The 18,417-nt window shown below is 42.6% G+C and overlaps 2 protein-coding genes across 5 annotated transcripts in view; both read left to right on the top strand.

Moving 5' to 3' along the window:
• The window catches only part of ddr2a (discoidin domain receptor tyrosine kinase 2a), a 59,504-nt gene extending 50,389 nt beyond the window's left edge, over positions 1–9,115 (top strand). Inside the window, exons 10-17 of one of the 2 annotated variants that reach the window (XM_050054072.1) lie at positions 1,529–1,665; positions 1,806–1,965; positions 2,050–2,282; positions 3,523–3,650; positions 3,799–3,996; positions 4,101–4,335; positions 5,902–6,051; positions 6,132–9,115. In XM_050054072.1, coding sequence (XP_049910029.1) covers positions 1,529–1,665; positions 1,806–1,965; positions 2,050–2,282; positions 3,523–3,650; positions 3,799–3,996; positions 4,101–4,335; positions 5,902–6,051; positions 6,132–6,263 — 1,373 coding nt within the window. In that variant the 3' untranslated portion in view covers positions 6,264–9,115. Of the gene's footprint in view, positions 1–1,528; positions 1,666–1,754; positions 1,966–2,049; positions 2,283–3,522; positions 3,651–3,798; positions 3,997–4,100; positions 4,336–5,901; positions 6,052–6,131 lie in introns of both variants that reach the window. The other variant, XM_050054071.1, reaches the window with a different exon arrangement.
• Positions 9,116–9,306: 191 nt separating this feature from the next.
• hsd17b7 (hydroxysteroid (17-beta) dehydrogenase 7) lies at positions 9,307–17,163 on the top strand. Of its 3 annotated transcripts, none has more exons than XM_050054100.1 (10): positions 9,341–9,424; positions 10,707–10,808; positions 11,021–11,227; positions 11,376–11,468; positions 11,825–11,939; positions 15,257–15,451; positions 15,580–15,693; positions 15,772–15,828; positions 15,904–16,002; positions 16,797–17,163. In XM_050054100.1, exons 3-10 carry the CDS (start codon positions 11,100–11,102, stop codon positions 16,911–16,913), a joined length of 918 nt encoding a protein of 305 aa, XP_049910057.1. In that variant the 5' UTR covers positions 9,341–9,424; positions 10,707–10,808; positions 11,021–11,099; the 3' UTR covers positions 16,914–17,163. The 3 variants fall into 3 exon arrangements, with proteins under 3 accessions (XP_049910055.1, XP_049910057.1, XP_049910056.1); XM_050054099.1 differs by having other exon boundaries at positions 9,365–9,424; positions 10,546–10,808; XM_050054098.1 differs by lacking the exon at positions 10,707–10,808 and having other exon boundaries at positions 9,307–9,424.
• The last annotated feature ends 1,254 nt before the right edge of the window (positions 17,164–18,417 follow it).

Below are 18,417 nucleotides of genomic sequence, written 5' to 3'. Positions count from 1 at the left end.
AAGTTTGGTCTAAATTTCATTTAAAGTGGTCTTAAAAAGTCTTAAATTGAAGTCTTAACCTGTGGACACCCTGTTCTAAATATGCATGGTGACTGCCCTCTACTGGTTGAAACCATTTATTACATTTCCAGCCAAAACTCTGGGTTTTAGTTAGGCTGTAAAGAGAGGATTGCCTGGCCTCCTGTTTTTCACATTTAGATCACAAAATCAAGAAATCAGTGAGACGGTCAGGATCTGTAAAATAACACTGTCACGTTCCTGTCAACATTCAAAACACTGAACCTACGTGGGAAACAGCTCTTCACACTTTCCACTTGGCCTTCAACATTGGTCTGAGAGGGTGGAAGTGATGTTTGGCTTTTCTTTATTAAGTCTGGTCTGTGTGCTCACGGTTACACCTGTGATGTCATGCGAGAGGCTGAAGTTGCATTGCTGTCTCTCTGCTGCTTCAAGAAACAAGAGAGTAAAAGAAAAAGATAAAGAGGTTGATTTACTGTAACAGTCCCACGCTCCTGATAATCGCTTTAAAGGAGGTTTCTCTCAGCTTGTCACAGCAGGAAAAGCACAGGTAGAACTAATAACATTGATGACTTGGCTCTTTTCCATTCAGGTGTGTGAGGTTCTGTAATTTGGGACACCTCAATGGAACGAGGCTATTTTTAACTTCGCTAGTTACACAAGTAGTGACAGGATTATTCCACTTTTGCAGCACATTTACAAAAATCCTTTAAATGTTAACTATTATTATTGTTTCCATGTCAAAACATGGTTAACCTGCTACATTGCCTTTCCTGCAGCTTATTGCTGACAAGACAGAGATATTGATCAGACGACAAGAACAGGTTCAAATATCAGACAGTGGCTCAATAACTTCACACTGCAGAAACTTTGGTGTCATTTTTGATCAGTTTAGACAAACGTGTAAGTTCGGTAGTTCAATCAAGCCTCCACCATCTCGGAAGTATCTTCAGCATCAGATCAGTCCTTTCCAACAAACATACTTACAAAGCCCTGAGAGGCCTCGCTCCAACTTATATGACAGATCTTGTATCACTCTGTGTTCCCTCTGGCACCCTGAGATCCTCAGATGCATCTTTTCTTGTTGTTCAGAGGTCTAGATTCATTCACACAGGTGATAAAGTCTTTGCAGTAAGAGCTCTTGACTTTGGGATGACCTGCTGGAGGAGATCAGGGCTGCAAACTCACTGTCATCTTTTAAATCACTTCAGAAATTCTACTTACATACAATACAACTGCTGTATTATTGTGTGTTTCACTCTGTTTTGTGTTTTCTGTTTTTATCGCCTTCATCTTATTTGCTTTGTCTTTTATTCAGTTTTGTAAAGCACTTTGTAACTGTGTTTTAAAAGGTGCTGTATGAATACAGTTTATTGTTATTATTATTATTATTATTATTATTATGAAATCAAAGCGATCACTAAGTTCAGTTACTGGATCAGCAGATACTTAAATACAGTTTGGTGCTGTCTCCGTGTTAAAAAGGTGTGTCTCCCTGTTCCCTCTCCAGAGGACGACCCCACCCACAAAGTCGATGACAGCAACACCCGCATTCTGATTGGCTGTTTGGTGGCCATCATCTTCATCCTGGTGGTCATCATCGTCATCATCTTGTGGAGGCAGGTGTGGCAGAAGATGTTGGAGAAGGTGAGTTCACCTCTGCTGTTGACATTGAGAGTTTCCTTCTTTCGGGAGTTGGTCAGATCTGTTCCTTCACCCCGCGTCCTTTATTTTAGGCCTCTCGCCGGATGCTGGACGATGAACTAACTGCTAGTTTGTCAATACAGAGCGAGACGTTCGCCTACAACCACAACCAGTCGAGCACAGCCAGCGAGCAGGAGTCTAATTCCACCTACGAGCGCATCTTTCCCCTCGGCCCAGACTATCAGGAGCCGTCGCGCATCATATGCAAGCTGCCTGAGTTCGCTCAGAGCTCAGAGGAGCCTGGTAGGTGAACACACACATCTGCATACAAATAAACATCAGTGGTTATTCATGTTCAAAGTGACATGTTTCCATATTGTGTTTCAGCTTCTACGAGCACCGCAGCCTCCAAATCCACCACCACTACCGCAGTCCAGGATGGCGCTCCACACTACGCAGAGGCAGACATTGTAAACCTGCAAGGCGTGACCGGAGGCAACACGTACGCCATCCCTGCACTGACCATGGACCTGCTGTCGGGGAAGGATGTCGCAGTGGAGGAGTTCCCACGAAAGCTGCTCACGTTCAAAGAGAAGCTGGGAGAGGGACAGTTTGGAGAGGTGTGTGCTCGTTGCCATTCGTCTGCAGCTTTTCTTACACTTTCACATGATCCTAAAGGTCCAGTGTGCAGGAGTTAGGGGGCATATTGGCAGAAACGGAATATTATAATTATATTTTCTTTTGTGTACAATCACCTGAAAACAAGAATCATCATGTTTTCGTTTTGTAAGAATGAGATATTTATATCTATACAGGGAGCGAATCTGTTCCCAAACCACCCCGTACACCCTCTCCCTCCATGTTTGTGTTTGTCATGGAAGACATTTCGAAGTTCCACGCGACACACGATTGACATTAAATATTGTCTTACAGATGTTAACAACTGAAATGCTTCGATTGTATTTAGGGTCAAATATATCCTTCTCTATAGAAAAATGGTTGTCGTGTTTATTTTACTGCAAAGAGTTGCAGGAACTGAGTAGCTCATAAACATCAGAGTGAAAAAACATGAAGATGTTTCCAAAAGAAAAAGAGAAATGACACCAAATAAGCTTCATGTGTGATATTTATTTATTTATTTGTTGATATATTTATTTACTTAGCCTCATTATTTATGTATTAGTCCTGTTTATTTATTGATTGATTTATTTTAGTGACAAAAGTTTAACATAGAAAAATCCAGGTAAATAGTAGCACATAGATGACAAGTCAAATATAAGTGATTTAAATACATATGAAGCACATAAAATGGGAGTACGTTTTATTTTTCTCCACGGTAAAGAAAAATTAGGACAGTTCCTTTATCCACCACAGAGAGGGAAGTTTGTCCCAGAGCTTCCAGCTGTATTTATAATCTATACCTTAACGAAGGGTGCATCGTTCAGCTGGAAACGTGACGATAAACAGTTGCACCGGCATGTGTCTACAGTAGCCCAGAACGGACAAACCAAACACTGGCTCTATATAGGCCCCCGCAATGAGCTGAACAGCGTCAGAAGAACACTGATTTGTAACATGAAAATGTTTTATTCAATATTTTACTGGTTTAAATCAGCTGGTCTGTTTGTTTTGGAGAGGAAGAGACCTCTGGTGATAATTTAGCTCGCAGTAAAAACTTCCTGAACAATGAACACTGAAGGAATTGTAACCAGGAGTTCACACGTGGCACATGTCTTCGTCCTCACTGCTAGATGCCACTAAACCCTACGCACTAGACCTTTAAAGCACAAACAAATAAATGTTATAAATGTTGCATTCCTCCTCTTCCTCACTCCCCTTTCCTCATCTTCCTCCTCTCAGGTGCACCTGTGTGAAGCAGAGGGAATGCAGGAGTTCATGAATAAAGAGTTTCTATTCGACATCTCCGAGGACCAGCCAGTTTTAGTGGCTGTGAAGATGCTTCGTTCAGACGCCAACAAAAATGCAAGGTAGACGCTCGAGTGATCTGCACCACACACCTCATACTTAGCCTGTACCTGAAACTGAAAATAAATGTTGATATGAAAATGTCAGGTTTATATCATTCTGATTCCTCTGTGTGAACTAAGTCACCCACCTTTTTTCGTGTTTTGGCAGGAACGACTTCCTGAAAGAGATAAAGATCATGTCACGTTTGAAGGACCCCAACATCATTCGCCTGCTGGCTGTGTGCATCTACAGCGACCCGCTCTGTATGATCACAGAGTACATGGAGAACGGAGATCTCAACCAGTTTCTGTCCCGCCACGAGCCTGAGGGACAACTCGCTCTGCTCAGCAACGCACCTACTGTCAGGTGAGTGGTGATGAACACACACACACACATATATATATGCCTATTTGTGTGTGTCATTCTGTTGTTCTGTTCCCGTCACATGACTCTGTTTATTTGCTCTCCAGCTTCAATAATCTGATCTACATGGCGGCTCAGATAGCGTCGGGGATGAAGTACCTCTCCTCTCTAAACTTTGTTCATCGAGACTTGGCCACGCGGAATTGCCTGGTGGGCAAAAACTACACGATAAAGATAGCTGACTTTGGCATGAGCAGAAACCTGTACAGTGGTGACTACTACCGCATCCAGGGCCGAGCGGTACTGCCGATACGCTGGATGTCATGGGAGAGCATCCTGCTGGTAAGGACCAATACTTGAAGCTATACTCTGCAGGAGAACAGAATGAAACAATGTATGGACTCAGACAAGAGTCGTCCTTCTCCACGGGCTGTTGAGAAGCGTTGAGAAGTGTTGGAGACATAAGGGCTTAGATAAAAAAAATGTTTAAATGGTCTTCAACATTTGTGATTTCAGACAATGTAATGGGGGGGTTGGTATGAGGTTGCAGAAAAAACACATAATGGTGCACAGACAGGCAGAGATTGGAGATTCACACACTTAATTTCCTGCATCCTGGTGAAGTTTGATGCATCACTTTATGGTGGAAATAACTTTTATTAAGTAAAGAAAAACTTAGGAACCAGGTGACGATTCAAGTCTACAAATACTGATGAATATAATGCGGTAAGGCTCTCAGGCACTCTGTATTACTTTCAGATATTTAATCTACTGCAGATCCTCATTTCATTTATCCCTGCTGAGTCAACACTTGTGGGCATAATTTAGTCTTCTATCCTCTTTTGTTTGGGGAGTAACCTCTTTAAATGTTCACATCAATTCAGTTTAATTAACTTGTAAACCCTCTCATGTGTCGTCATGTTCATAGAGAAAGAATGGAAACTTGGACGAGAAGATTTGTGTCAAGACTTTCTTACATGTGACTGATTGGTGCATGTTTTTGTGTCATGTTAGAATCAGTTGGCGAGGAGGGATTTTCTATAAAGCTTACACTACGCACATTTGATTATTTTACATTTGCGTTGCGTTGTATGTTGCAAAGGGTTCTCATTTATTATTTAACATAATTTCTCGGTGCAAGCTATTTTATAGCTGTTTTATAACATTTTTAACAAATCACTTCTAAAAAAGTGACGGGGACAAAATCAGCCATTTCAGAAAGTGGTGGGAACATGTCCCCAACTTCACCTGTGTCCCTCTCTATAATCACTGACGCCCCACTAGAGGTGTGTGCAGGTGTATTTTTCTGCAGAGTCTGTCCTTTGCCAGTAATATCTTACTTTCCTCTCATGGTGCTTATTGAGAATGAGATTAAAACCTCATCTGAAAGTGAGACTGAGCCAAGACAGGGTCAGCAGCATACACACAAACAGGACAACAGCGTCAGATCACAACAGCAATAAGAGCTGTGTTAAAATACAATACGTAATAGAGTCATTAAAAGAGCAGCAATATTTAGACTTTATTTGTTAAATGAAGCAGCTGCAGCTAGCAGTTTGAAATAATTATAGAAATAGTGTTTTCTAGTTTAAGCTTGGCCTGCAGCTGCAGGGACTGTAGGAGATCAGACTTGTTTTGCTAGCCTCTTTATAAAGAGGAAGCGACCAGGTGGCAGACTGTAGGCAGGACACGTCTAAGAGGAAGCTGTGAACATTTTTGACACAGTGCTGGAAAAACAAAGACTCAGTCTGGGGTCGGCTTTCACTTTCACTGGTGATACAGTAAAAGACATTTCCTGCATAGTATTTCTTTAACAAAAGATGTGGCTTTATTTAAGTTTTAAAAAAAACTTGATTTTGTGCTATATTATATTAACAATCACTGTTGACACCGTCTCTTGTTGCGCAGGGTAAGTTCACCACAGCTAGTGATGTGTGGGCGTTTGGGGTGACCCTGTGGGAGATACTAAACTTCTGCAAGGAGCAGCCCTACTCTCAGCTCACTGATGAGCAGGTGATAGAAAACACGGGGGAGTTTTTCAGGGACCAGAAAAGACAGGTGAGTGTCCTTACAAACATTTTATTTCACGTAAAAACCAGTGAATCTCTCGGCTTAACCTCTTGTGCTCTGTGCTGCAGATCTACCTGCCTCAGCCTGTGCTGTGTCCAGACTCACTCTACAAGATCATGCTGGGCTGCTGGAGGAGGAACACAAAGGAACGGCCCTCCTTCCAGGAAATACACCGAGCCCTCGCGGAAATGCAGCCTTAAGCCGGGGCCGATGTTTAGGACAATGATTCCTAGACTGCTCATCTCTGGAGGAAACGGTGCAAAGCAAGAGGAGACCATGATTCAGACACAATCCAGGTTTAAGCTATCTTGTTTCAGATGAGAAACGAGGCGAGAGCCGCCTGTGGGCTCCAAGCTGCGATTTGGGAAACGCTGTTTGATGGACTTCCTCTCTACACAGATGGACAACCAGAGACTTTTAGTGTGTCAGTTTAATTGGCACAATCATGTTGGCTAAGATGTTTTATAGACATACAGGTATTGTTAGAAAAATGTATTATGTTTTATAATTCACCAACCCTGACACACACCGAAATGTGATTAAGGTTTGGTTGTGACGTGTTGGTGAAGCCAAAGTTAAATGTAGCAAGTGACATTCGGCACTTTTGAAAATGTATTTTAATTTCCTTTTTAATATGAGTTCAAATCTCCCATGTTACGGTGTTTGATAGCAACATTGTCGAAGAGCTTTCTCGTGTTTTCTTTTGGAAGACTGCTTGAATGTAGAGGGGGAAGTGCAGCCAACCATCACTGTTACTTTATATTCCAAGTATTTCATCTCAGTTTCTCAGACAGACTCCACACCTTTAGAAATAACAAGGAAATATCCAGCCACTCCGTCATCTCATCTCCCTGCAGTTTTCCTTCTGTGATTTGAACATGAAGTGTATATGACTGTGTATTTTCAACAGATACGTCTAAATCTCAAATAGCAATATTTTGTATTAATATTTATATGTTCATATGTGTTTGTTTTGTTGATATATTTGTGGGTTAATATTCTCTTTAAGTTGTTTGTATCATGTTTGATGTGATTCAGTAACTTTCCAGCTCACATGTTTCGATCTAAACACCAAACAAACTGCTACACAGGATTTTCTCTTTTGTTCGTCTCCCGCTGCAAACTGTTTTTGCTTTGATCACAAACTTTAATGATGGATCAGATGTTGCAAGATGCTTATTGAGAGTGCAGGTTTTTCTGTGTGGGTTCAACAGTATGTTTACAGTCGGCATCATGGAGGAAAAGATGTTGCTGAATGTGTCAAACAAGTTAATGCATCAGATGCTTATAGTTTGTCTCAGCGGACAAAGAACGTGTGTCGCCTTTTAAAATGAGAAATGCAGAGGAAACAGGAATATTCAGTGTTAATGATGTGTTTGATTGGAACAGTGTGACTGCTTCAGATTAGTTTACATTAGGGACTGTTGGTTATTAATCAGAGGAGGAGGGTGGCTGGGATGTGACTGCATTTTCTTTTAATCTCTGGAGCTACAAACGTTTTTCCTTGAGTCTTCCTGAGTGACGGGGGAAAATGCACGAGCCTCCCTCCGCCATATTTTTTTATATTCACACGCCAACGCAACCTGCAGACAGCACAGAGGGGGTCAGAGTTATCATCAAAACAGCTACACAAACACAAACATCACAACACGCACACAGCCAGCATTAGCAACATGTGAGTATAAAGACAAACCGTAACCACGTGCACGTAACATCTTAAATGCTGTATCGAAGGCAGCTGGACGTGCTTGAGTTTCACCTCTCATCCAAGAGGCTTCTTCAGTTCTGAATGCGCTTCGACTGGAAGGGGAATTCGAAAAAGCATCAAGGAAGCTGTCTGATTACAGGAGCAGAACTGATGAAGGTTCTTGGATGAGAGGTGAAACTCAAGCACGTCCGGTTGCCTGCGATACAGCACTGCAATGACCTGGATGACTGTGGCCACAGCAGCTGGAATAATATCAGTAATGTGACTCAGAGGCCGTTATTAGATCTTTATAAAATAGACTTGGTTTAACACCGCTGTCATAAATGCAGGGGTGCAGAATTGAATGGGATTTTATTTGTTTTGTTTTTTACAGGATCCATTTTGTACAAATGGTTTATTTTTGGTGACATTTTAAATGAGACCTGCAGAATATGACGCAGTGATTTGATGAAACGTCATTATTTTACGCGTAGATTTGCTCCGTCATCCTGACAGAAGCGTTTGTCAGGTGTTCATCACACATAATATGTACAGTGACAGTCAGAGATTTTTAAAAATGCGGCGATAATTCCTGTTTTTACAGGTTCTGGCTGCGACACATGATGTAATTTTGGCATTTTTTTTTTTAAAAAACCCTGCTGTCAGGTTTTAGGGTTCAGGTCGTATTTAAAATAAGTACAAAATGCAATTATTAAAGTTGTGTGTTCCTCCCCTCAGCAGTCACCGTGCATAAAAAATGATTTGATGTGCCTCCCTCTTTTTGCGGCATCATAAATAACAAACAGTCCCTTATCTCATGAAACACAGCTCATGATTCATCTGCAGGTTTTCGACTGTCAGTTTCTTGTTTCTAAACTGACATATGCTGGATTCTTTCCTCTTCCTCTCTGCCATATTTCTGTGTATAACTAACAGCTTGAACTTTATCCTGCAAACCACTGTTTCACCACTTCAGCTGTACTTACAGGCTCAACTCTCTTATCAGAGGCTTTTGTCCCACTTAGCTTCATAAAAGACACTCAGTCGTGCTCCTTTCAACGTCTGTGTGGAAACCATCTTTATCTTTCTGTGTTTTGCAATCTAGGAAAGACAAAAATCTGTACATGTAAATTAAATATGACACTCACATGATGACTTCTCATCGGATAAAAGAAGCCTTTTTTACATTCCTCTGTGTTAAAGAAGAAGTGGGGGACGGATGTATAGCTGTAAAAATGTAATGGCACCCTGACAGGATTCATGATTGGTTTTATTACATATTTGTACTCAAATGTTTTTCAGTGAGAATGTTTTTATATAAACAAGTGTTGTACATTGATAGACGAAATACAAATAAAATTCAAACAGGGAACTCTACCTGTCTGACAGCTGCTGCTTTATTCATAAGCACTCATTAATTATTGCTGTGTGGGCGGCGCCTGAAGCTGAGCCGACTGGAATGAGGCTCTGATTGGCTGAGTGCTGCTGCTGTGTCCAATCACAGCACGGAGGGGGCGGGGCGAAGGAGATGACTCCACATCGGGGGGGGGAAACACTTCCGGGACCGGACAGACAAGTTGTTGATGCTGCGATAAAAACTTTGTGTCTGAGGTTTGTTTCCAGTTTGAAGCAGGAAAAAATGAACAAGGTGGTTTTGGTGACGGGAGCAAACAGGTAATAACTGTGTTTATTGTTTTAATATAAACCTAAAGTCCGGCATCGTGAGTGACGCGAGACATTAAAGATATATGTTAACTCATCATGTACAGGTTTGAGACCTTCCTGTCATTTAATGCTACATTATAATGTTCACCACAGTTTGGAGACAAATAGTGTACTGTTTACTCCACTACATTTGTTTGATAACTTTAAATTATAAAACAAAATATGAATGAAGTAATAAAACACGTATTGTTATAGATTAAGTAACCCATCAGTGTTTAAATTACCCCCACCTTCACCAGCTGCAACACTAGTGACACATATTACTGCATCAGTAATTACAGTCTAACTAGTCCATAGCCACTGGTAGCTTTGTCACCTTCTACCTATGCCAGTCCTCAATGCCTATGTGCAGTTTCACATAGATTGACCAAGTCAGTGAGGAGAAAAACGTGGAACACACACACACACACACACACACACACACAGAGTTTTCGTCATTATATAGTAAGATAAGATAAATAATTATATATATTATTGTGAAATGGCTCATTATGCATGATGAATATTTTTTATTTTGGTACTATATCTGTAGGACTATTACCTGTAACAGAGCATCTTAGCAAAAAAATCTGAGTACTTCTTCCACCAGTACCTTTATTAACCTTTTGGTAATTATTCAAAGCATGGATATTGTATTATTTCATTTATTTATTTGACTCTTCTCTTCAATAGAGACCTGGTCTGAATGGCAGTTTCATTTTAAAATGCTTTATTGTAATTTAGGCAAACGATAAAAATTATGTTTGGTGACATTCAGTGAGCTGCAGCAACAGGGGGGAAACAAGATAATAGATAATAAAAAAAAATTGCATTGGACAAAGTTAACTGTGTTTAATAGCATGTTGAGAAACATATTCAGTACTGTCAGTACATTTATTTAAATGGCGCCTTTCAAAACACCCAAGGTGACCTTACAGAGCATAAAATAACATACAGAACAAGAGATTCAAATTGGGCACACACACACACACACACACACACACACACACACACACACACAGTGTAAAGTGCATAATCCAGTTTGAACAGGTGGGTTTTGAGACGGGATTTGAAGGATGTTATGCCGTCAGACTGTCGGATGTGCAGACGTAGGGAGCTCCAGAGCCTGGGGGCAGTGCAGCTGAAAGAGTGTCGTCCAGAATGACACGAGGCTCTTGACCTGGCTGGAGAAGGGGACGGGGAAGTTAGCAATAATGATGTGAGGGACGAAGGTGCTTTGGATTTTGGACAGGGTGTTTCTGGAGCCAGTGAGCAGGGCCTCAGTTCTGCTGCTGCTGAGCTTCAAAAAGTTCCTGCTCATCCAACTCCTGATGTCCTGAAGGCAGGTGGTGAGGTAACCTATAATAATCTACCATAGTCTCTTAACTTGTTGTACTTTATATTTAGAATCTAAATATGCAAAGTAATCAAATAACTGTAGTGCAGTAAAAAGTACAGTATTTACCTCTGAATTAAAGTTTAAGTAAATGGAAAAACTCACATTTGGTACCTTGAGCACATGTTCCTGGTCACTCCCCACCACGTTAACACTGTGTGTCCCTGCAGTGGCATTGGCCTGGCGCTGTGTGAGCGTCTCCTCTCTGAGGACACAGAGGGTCTCCAGCTGTGTCTGGCCTGCAGGAACATGCGGCGTGCTCAGGCAGCTCGCTCCGCCCTCCTCACCTCTCACCCCACAGCCCAGGTGGCACTGCTGCAGATGGACACCAGCAGCATCTCCTCTGTCCTCTCTGCTGCTCAGGAGGTCAAACTCAGGTGGGAGGACGGACTCACAGCAGCGTGGCACTCAAATGTACATTCACATATTCATGTAGTTATCAGCACTGATCAGGTTATGTTGTCGACACTGTGCTTTCTGTGTGTTATTGAGGTGAGTATGTGTGACTTTGACTATCTGCTGCAGGTATAACCGGCTGGACTACCTCTACCTGAACGCAGGCATCATGCCAAACCCACAGTTTGATGTAAAAGCCTTTTTCAAAGGCCTCTTCTCCAGGTACTTTGTTGATTTTACATGCAGCATCTTTAGCAGCGAGGCAAACCAGGCAATGACAACTGTAACCCCCTAAAACCTCCTGTAAATGCACCAAACACTGCTGCTTCCCCCAAAAAACCCAAAGTCCCTTCTAGTAACCATTTGACCTCAATGGGCTTCTTCGCCCGGGGCCCTCAGAGTCTAGTACTGCCAATGATCTCCTGTGATGTGTGCATCAGTAACACCTGACTGCATCGATTGCTTTTTATACTTTGACCTTTTTATGTACAGTATCGTTTTAAAAACTTCTTCTTTCAAACATTTATTTCCTGTGCTGCTTTTCTAGAGCTGAAGTTTCTATGACATCTTTATTGCAGCCGCATCATCGCCATGTTCGCCACTGGTGAGGGAATTCTGACGCAGGAGGACTGTGTCACCCCTGACGGCATGCAAGAAGTTTTTGTGACCAACCTCTTTGGTCACTTCCTGTTGGTGAGTGACTGCTATTTTGGCTGCTGAATTACCTCATTTCATGGTTTGATCTACACGACAAAAGACAAAACAAAAGTTTCCTTCAGTTTTCTGCAAGGAGAGGAATTCTTGTCAGCTGTTTACCCTTGCTGGAATAAATATAGGTGATACAGGATCCGTCTGTCACTTAGCAACGATGCTCATTAAAAATTAACAGTGCGTACTGTTCATAAGGTCACTGCAGACAGGATTCTGCTTACTGTGTGTTTGCAGATGAATTCTGATGTGTATTAAATTGCCGTCACAGAGAAACCGTCTCAAAGTTCCTGTTGAGACTTTGAATAGAAATCCGTCTTTGCTGAAGTGACACATGAGTTTGTACGGTCTTTTTAAAACATTTAATAAAGTTTGACAGGAATTTAACTTAAAGATTTTAGTGGTATCTATGTGGGAAGAGATGACAGTGTCTACTGTGTGGTCTTATCCATAGATACAATAATCTCATCTGTTTTTCAGACATGGCATCTGGACCAGTGAAAATGGACAGGAAATGCAAGAGCTAGGCATTAAATCATAAAATAGTTGGGTAAAATTGAAATAAATGTATGATTTGTTTGTGAGCATCATCAGCCATGCAGCTTCAAAAGTGTTGGATGGATGAAAAATTGAGAGACTCTCACCACCAGTGGGGCAAAAAAATGTAAAGTTTAAAGATGTTTACCTTCTTCCTATCATATTAAAATGCTCACTGTACATATCGGGGTATTTGGAGAAGTCAGTTTACATCCTTTTAAAGTGTTTTTGTCTCTGCCAGGCTCAGATTGTTATTGTAAGTGTCTGACAACATTACAGAGATGAACCTTCAAAGAAATGAAATGTTTTTCTTTACCTTTCGCTGGTCTGTTTGTCAGAGTAAGTAAGTAAGTAAATTTATTTATATAGCACTTCTCACAGAGAGGACTCACAAAGTGCTTCACAAGATAAAATACAAAAAAATACAATAACAGAAACAATGCAAAAATACACAAAAACAAATAAAAAGTAAAGTGCAGCGAAATGTAAAGTGTAAAAACAAGGTCCAGCGTGTTTCCCTTAATGTGTGTCGGGCCATTGACATGTTGCACAAAATGAAAAGATTCGGTGAGATTTATAAAATTATTAGCAAAGGAGTTTGTGGTGTCATTTACAGGCACATTAAAATCCCCAAGCATTAAAATTCTTTGAAGAGTCAGCACCTCCAAGTCTGAGGTCATGGTTCTCTGCCGGAAAATGGTGGACTGCCCCCTCTGGGTTGGGGGAGAGTTACTGCCTCAGGCAGAGGAGTTCAAGTATCTGGGGGCCTTGTTCACAAGTGAGGGTAGAATGGAGCGTGAGATGGATCAGCAGTTTGGCGCAGCATCTGCAGTGATGCAGGCACTGCGCCGGACCGTCCTTGTGAAGAGGAAACTGAGCCAGAAACAAAGCTTTTGATTTACTGGTCCATCTACGTCCCAACCCTCACCTATGGTCATGATCTCTGGGTAGTGACTGAAAGAATGAGATCGCAGGGTTCAGCCTTAGAGATAGGGGGAGGAGCTCAGACATCTGGAGGGAGCTCGGAGTAGAGCCGCTGCTCCTTCACGTTGAAAGGGGTCAGTTGAGGTGGTTCAACATCTGATCAGGATCCTCCTGGGCACCTCCTGCTGGAGGTGTTTCGAGCACGTCCCACTGGTAGGAGGCCCCGGGGCAGACCCAGAACACACTGGAGGGATTACATATCTCATCTGGCCTGGGAACACCTTGGGGTCCCCCAGGAGGAGCTGGAAAGTGTTGCTGGGGAGAGGGACGTCTGGGGTGCTTTGCTCGACCTGCTGCCCCGAGACCTGGCTTCGGATAAGCGGATGAAAATGGATTCATGGATGGTCTGTTTGTTTTTGTGACCAAGTCTCGCTCAAAGAGAAGTCTTGTTCTGAAATCTTGTGAGAGGTAACTTGTTGCAAAAAAACAACAGCTGAAACGTTAGTGAGAGTTGGAGAGAGAAGTGTCGGGAAAAGTTTGCTCTGTTGGAGGGCAGAAAGTGTAGCTAAGTGTTATCCAAAAGATTTTCAATGTCCTGTCTGAGTATATAGCTGATTTCAACAATGTGGAATAGTCAACCAGATTTAAGAACAAGACTTCTCTTTGAGCGAGACTTGGTCACACATAACAAACAGAGCGGATCAGTGAAAGGTAAGGAAAACCATTCCACTGTAGGGATCCTTTCCGTCTATCTGAGCCTGTCAGTGACAAAAACAAGTACTTTTAGTGGATATACATTGACAATGCAAACATGCTTTGAGTGGCTATATTTACAGCCTGGTTTGCCGCTTCCCCAAAATGTTTTTGTCTTGATTAGTCACTTAAGTCCCTGTTACACTGCCTGTTCAAGGGGGGAATGTCGTGCTGTTATTCCTCCTCACCGTTCTTTATAAACGGTACGATGTGGGGACTGAGTTGTCTTGCCTTTAAGCCGACAGCGGAGGGAATAAGAGTCATATGTTTTTAAATGGGACAGCCAATAGAATAGGGCTATGGACAGGACGAGTGTGTTGCTTTGATGACGTGTTATGTGTGCGATCCAACGCTGGGAGATTTTAAAAGTAGATAGCAGCAGTTAGCAGCTAACTCGAAGAAGAAGAACAGCTGCCGAAAATGTCCTCTAAAGCCTAGTTCACATTACACGATTTTCACCGCGATTTTGACGTCGCAGAGGATCTTGAGAGCCACCTTGGGTCAGAGGNTAGCTGTGACTTTGGGCTTGTTTTTTTGTAAAGTCGCATTTGTCACCGTGTTATCTGGGGCTCTGTTGGCGAGGGCTCAGTGGAGAAATCTTGTGGTGTGCACACACAGGTCGTAACACAGCTGGCGAGACTCCCGGTGACAGAAACACACGTTGCCAGGTATGAACACTCAAAAGATTATGATAGTCTCCGCGACGCAAAATCAGGGTGAACTCGTGTAATGTGAACTAGGCTTAACAACAGTGAGGTCTGTGTGAAGATCACGTGTTACATGTCACACCTATCATGCCTGTCACGCCTCTTTTGCCTCCGGGATGCCGGCATGCTGTCTAAAATCACACACTGGGGTGGCATGATGCCGCCATTGATTGGTTCTGTGTAATAAAGCATCGACGGTCTAATGAAGGGACTTCGATGCGGCCCTATCGTGGGATCTCTGTATAAAAAGGGCTGTTGACACAAAAACGTGGGACAATTGGGTCCAGGTTGAAAACTGCTGATGTTTCCTCTGACTGACGAGTTAGGATGTTTCTCTGAATGAGTGCTGTAATGCTGTGTTGTCCTCCTGTTGTGGCCCAGATCAGGGAGCTGGAACCAGTTCTGTGCAGAGCAGGCGCGACGTCCCAGCTGATCTGGACCTCCTCCAGTAACGCTCATCGCTCAGCTTTTAACCTTGAAGACATACAGCACCAGAGAGGCACCCAACCTTATAGCTCCTCCAAATACGCCTCTGACCTGCTCAGCCTGGCGCTCAACACACACTACAACAAACAGGTCGGCGCTCACACACACCTCACATGCTGTTTATCACCTGTGCCTGCAGGCGAACTTATTTTATTGATTTATTTTTTAATCTCCCATGATGTTGGTAACTGTGATCCTGATTTTGTCACGTTCTCTAGGGTCTGTACTCATCTGTCATTTGTCCTGGTTTTGTGATGACCAATCTGACCTACAGTATCCTGCCCTCCTTCCCAGCCTTCCTCTGGACGCTGCTCATGCCTGTCTTCTGGCTTGTGAGTACAAACTGTTAACACGCACACACCTGAAATGATTTGCTCATATCTCAACTAATTGTTCTTCCCTGATCTCAGATAAGAATCTTCACCAACACGTTCACCCTGACCCCTTATAATGGAGCTGAAGCCCTGGTGGGTAAAACACATTTGAACATTTTTACACACGTTGAGTACAAATTAATTCATCACTGCCGCTCTCTCTTGCAGTTCTGGCTGTTTAAGCAAAAGCCTGAATCACTGGACCCTCAAGCCAAGTACCACAGCTTAACATCTGGGCTGGGCAACAACTACACACAGCCACGCAAGGTACAGGAAGAAATACTGTCCATTCAGATTTGGTTTAGAACAGTGTGTGAGATTTAGGAGGATTAAGTGGCATCTAGTGGTGAGGACTGCAGATTGCAACCAGTTGAAACTTCTCCTGGTTAGAATTCCATCAGTGTTCATTGTTCAGGAGGTTTGTACCGGGAGCTGAATTATCCGCAGAGGTCTCTTCCTCTCCGAAACAAACTGACCCGGTGATTTAAACCGGTAGAAACACTGAGTAAGCAGTTTCAAATTACAAATCAGTGTTTCTGCTGTGCTCTTTGGCATATTGGAGATGGTCTGCAAGCCAGAGCCTGCTAATGTGTACTCACATTTTTCTCTGATAATTTTACATCCAGACGTTCGGGAGGTTTTTAACAGGAGCTGAATTATCAGCAGAGGTCTCTTCCTCTCTAAAACAAACAGATGTGGTCATTTAAACTGATAAAAACACTCCAGTGCTCTCATGTCAGAGGGGCTGCTAACTGCTAACGCAAAAATGCGAAAGGCCCTCTCTAGAGCCAGTGTTTAGTTTGTCCGTTCTGGGCTACTGTAGAAACATGACAGTGAGTGCAACATGGCAATCTCCTTGGATGAGGACTCACTGTCTATATAGATATAAACAGCTCATTCTAAGGTAACAAAAACACAATGATTTTTAATTTCAGGTGATTATCAACCAAAGAAAACATACTTGTTATATTATATTCCATTTCTGCCAATATATCCTCTTAAATCCTGCACGCTGGACCTTTAAATAGTGATAACTTTGTGTCTTCTGCTCTGCTTTGCAGATGGATATTGACTTGGATACATCAGACGCTTTGTACGAGAAGTTGCTGCAACTTGAAACTGAAGTAAGAAAGAAACTGAAGGAAAAACAAAAAGAATCCGCAGCAAGGTCACAGTAGTCCTGCAGGACCCGGATCATCTTGCGTATGACACACTTCTGGGATGGAGAGTATTTTATTCCTGTCTGGCCGGTCACCTGGGAGACAGACCTCACAAAAATAACTGTGTGCTGACACAGCAACATGCAAGCCTGAATTCACAGCACTAATTAACAAGTTACAGCATGAATTAAAGTGTCTGTTATAGGACAAAGAGCCATGAATATGTGTGTTGTGATGGTTTGAAATAAAATAAAAAAAATAACACTGAGCACTGCCTGTTCTCGTCCACTTCTTTTCAGTCCATTCACCTTGCAAAGAGTTAAATCATAAGAGGTGATCAACACAAACAGACAGACATGGCCGGCAGGTCAGATCTCCAACTTCTCAGCCTGTGCGCTCCAGGAGGGACTCTGTCCGATTTGGTTGTTAATGCCATGATCCTCCCGGCAGAATGCGGTGCAGTCTGACAGCAGACTGTCAGTATCATCCCAGAAGTTTACATATGTGGTCTGTGTGAGCCCCTCCGCGGTGTATGGCGGTGCCGGCACGTGAGCGCACCTGAAATTCCGCTCTGGAGGATTTGGAGCGCAAAGCCAGCAGTGGTCCCCGTGTGCCGCCGCTTGGTTCCCCGTCCCACCCTCTTCCTCCTCTTCCTCCTCCTCCTCCTCTCCGCTCAGTTTCGGGTTGCAAAAAGCCCAAACCATGCCGCACAGATAGACGAAGAACGTGCCCATCACCATGACCATGAGCGCGTACGACTCTATCATGGCTTTGGTGACTGGAGATGTCATCTTCGGACGCGCAGGAAAAACAACCGGCTGAGTTCCCAAAGGTGCGATCAGGAGGGACTGTCGGTCCGACTGGCATCACCCGGTGGGTTGGACCAGTCCAGCGCCACCTCGTGCAGTCACGTGACAAGCAGAAACTAAATGACCGTGTTTATTGCCCCCTGAACTCAGAGTATGTGTGGGAGAAAAATCAAAGTGTAGGCGGAATAAACTCATTTTGACGTTATTAAACAAAATGGACTCTGCACAAAAACTAAACTGTAATTACACACATATCAATAAATCCCATTGACCTTATAATTAGAGACAAATCTCTATTTCATTGAAATCCAACTGGCAAGTAAAGCTCTCTCTCCTCCACCTCTCCTACTGGAGCAAGATGTGTGGTGGTTTTACATCTCTTTGTTGTTGATATGAATCTTTCTGTGGTTTTGTCTCTTTTAATAATCGCTTGGGTCTCTGAGGAAATGTTTATGTCTTACTGAGGTTATTTTGTGTCTTTTTCATTTGTTTCCTGTCACCTTGTAGTCAGTTTGTGAAAAATTGAGAGATTCTTTTCATTTCATTTGTGTGTCTTTGCAGAGTCTCTTTGTGGCTGTTTTTGTGTGTCTTTGTAGTTTATTGTCTTGTAGTTATTTTATTTCATAATGGTTGTTTTTCTGTCTCTGTAGTCATGTTGTGTCTCTTTGTGGTTGTTTTGTGTCTCGTTGTCATTTTGTGTCTCTTTGTAATTG

This window comes from Epinephelus moara, chromosome 10 (genome assembly GCF_006386435.1).
Source record: "Epinephelus moara isolate mb chromosome 10, YSFRI_EMoa_1.0, whole genome shotgun sequence".
In the NCBI taxonomy this organism is placed as follows: domain Eukaryota; kingdom Metazoa; phylum Chordata; class Actinopteri; order Perciformes; family Serranidae; genus Epinephelus; species Epinephelus moara.
This window is presented reverse-complemented; position numbering and strand designations above follow the sequence as displayed.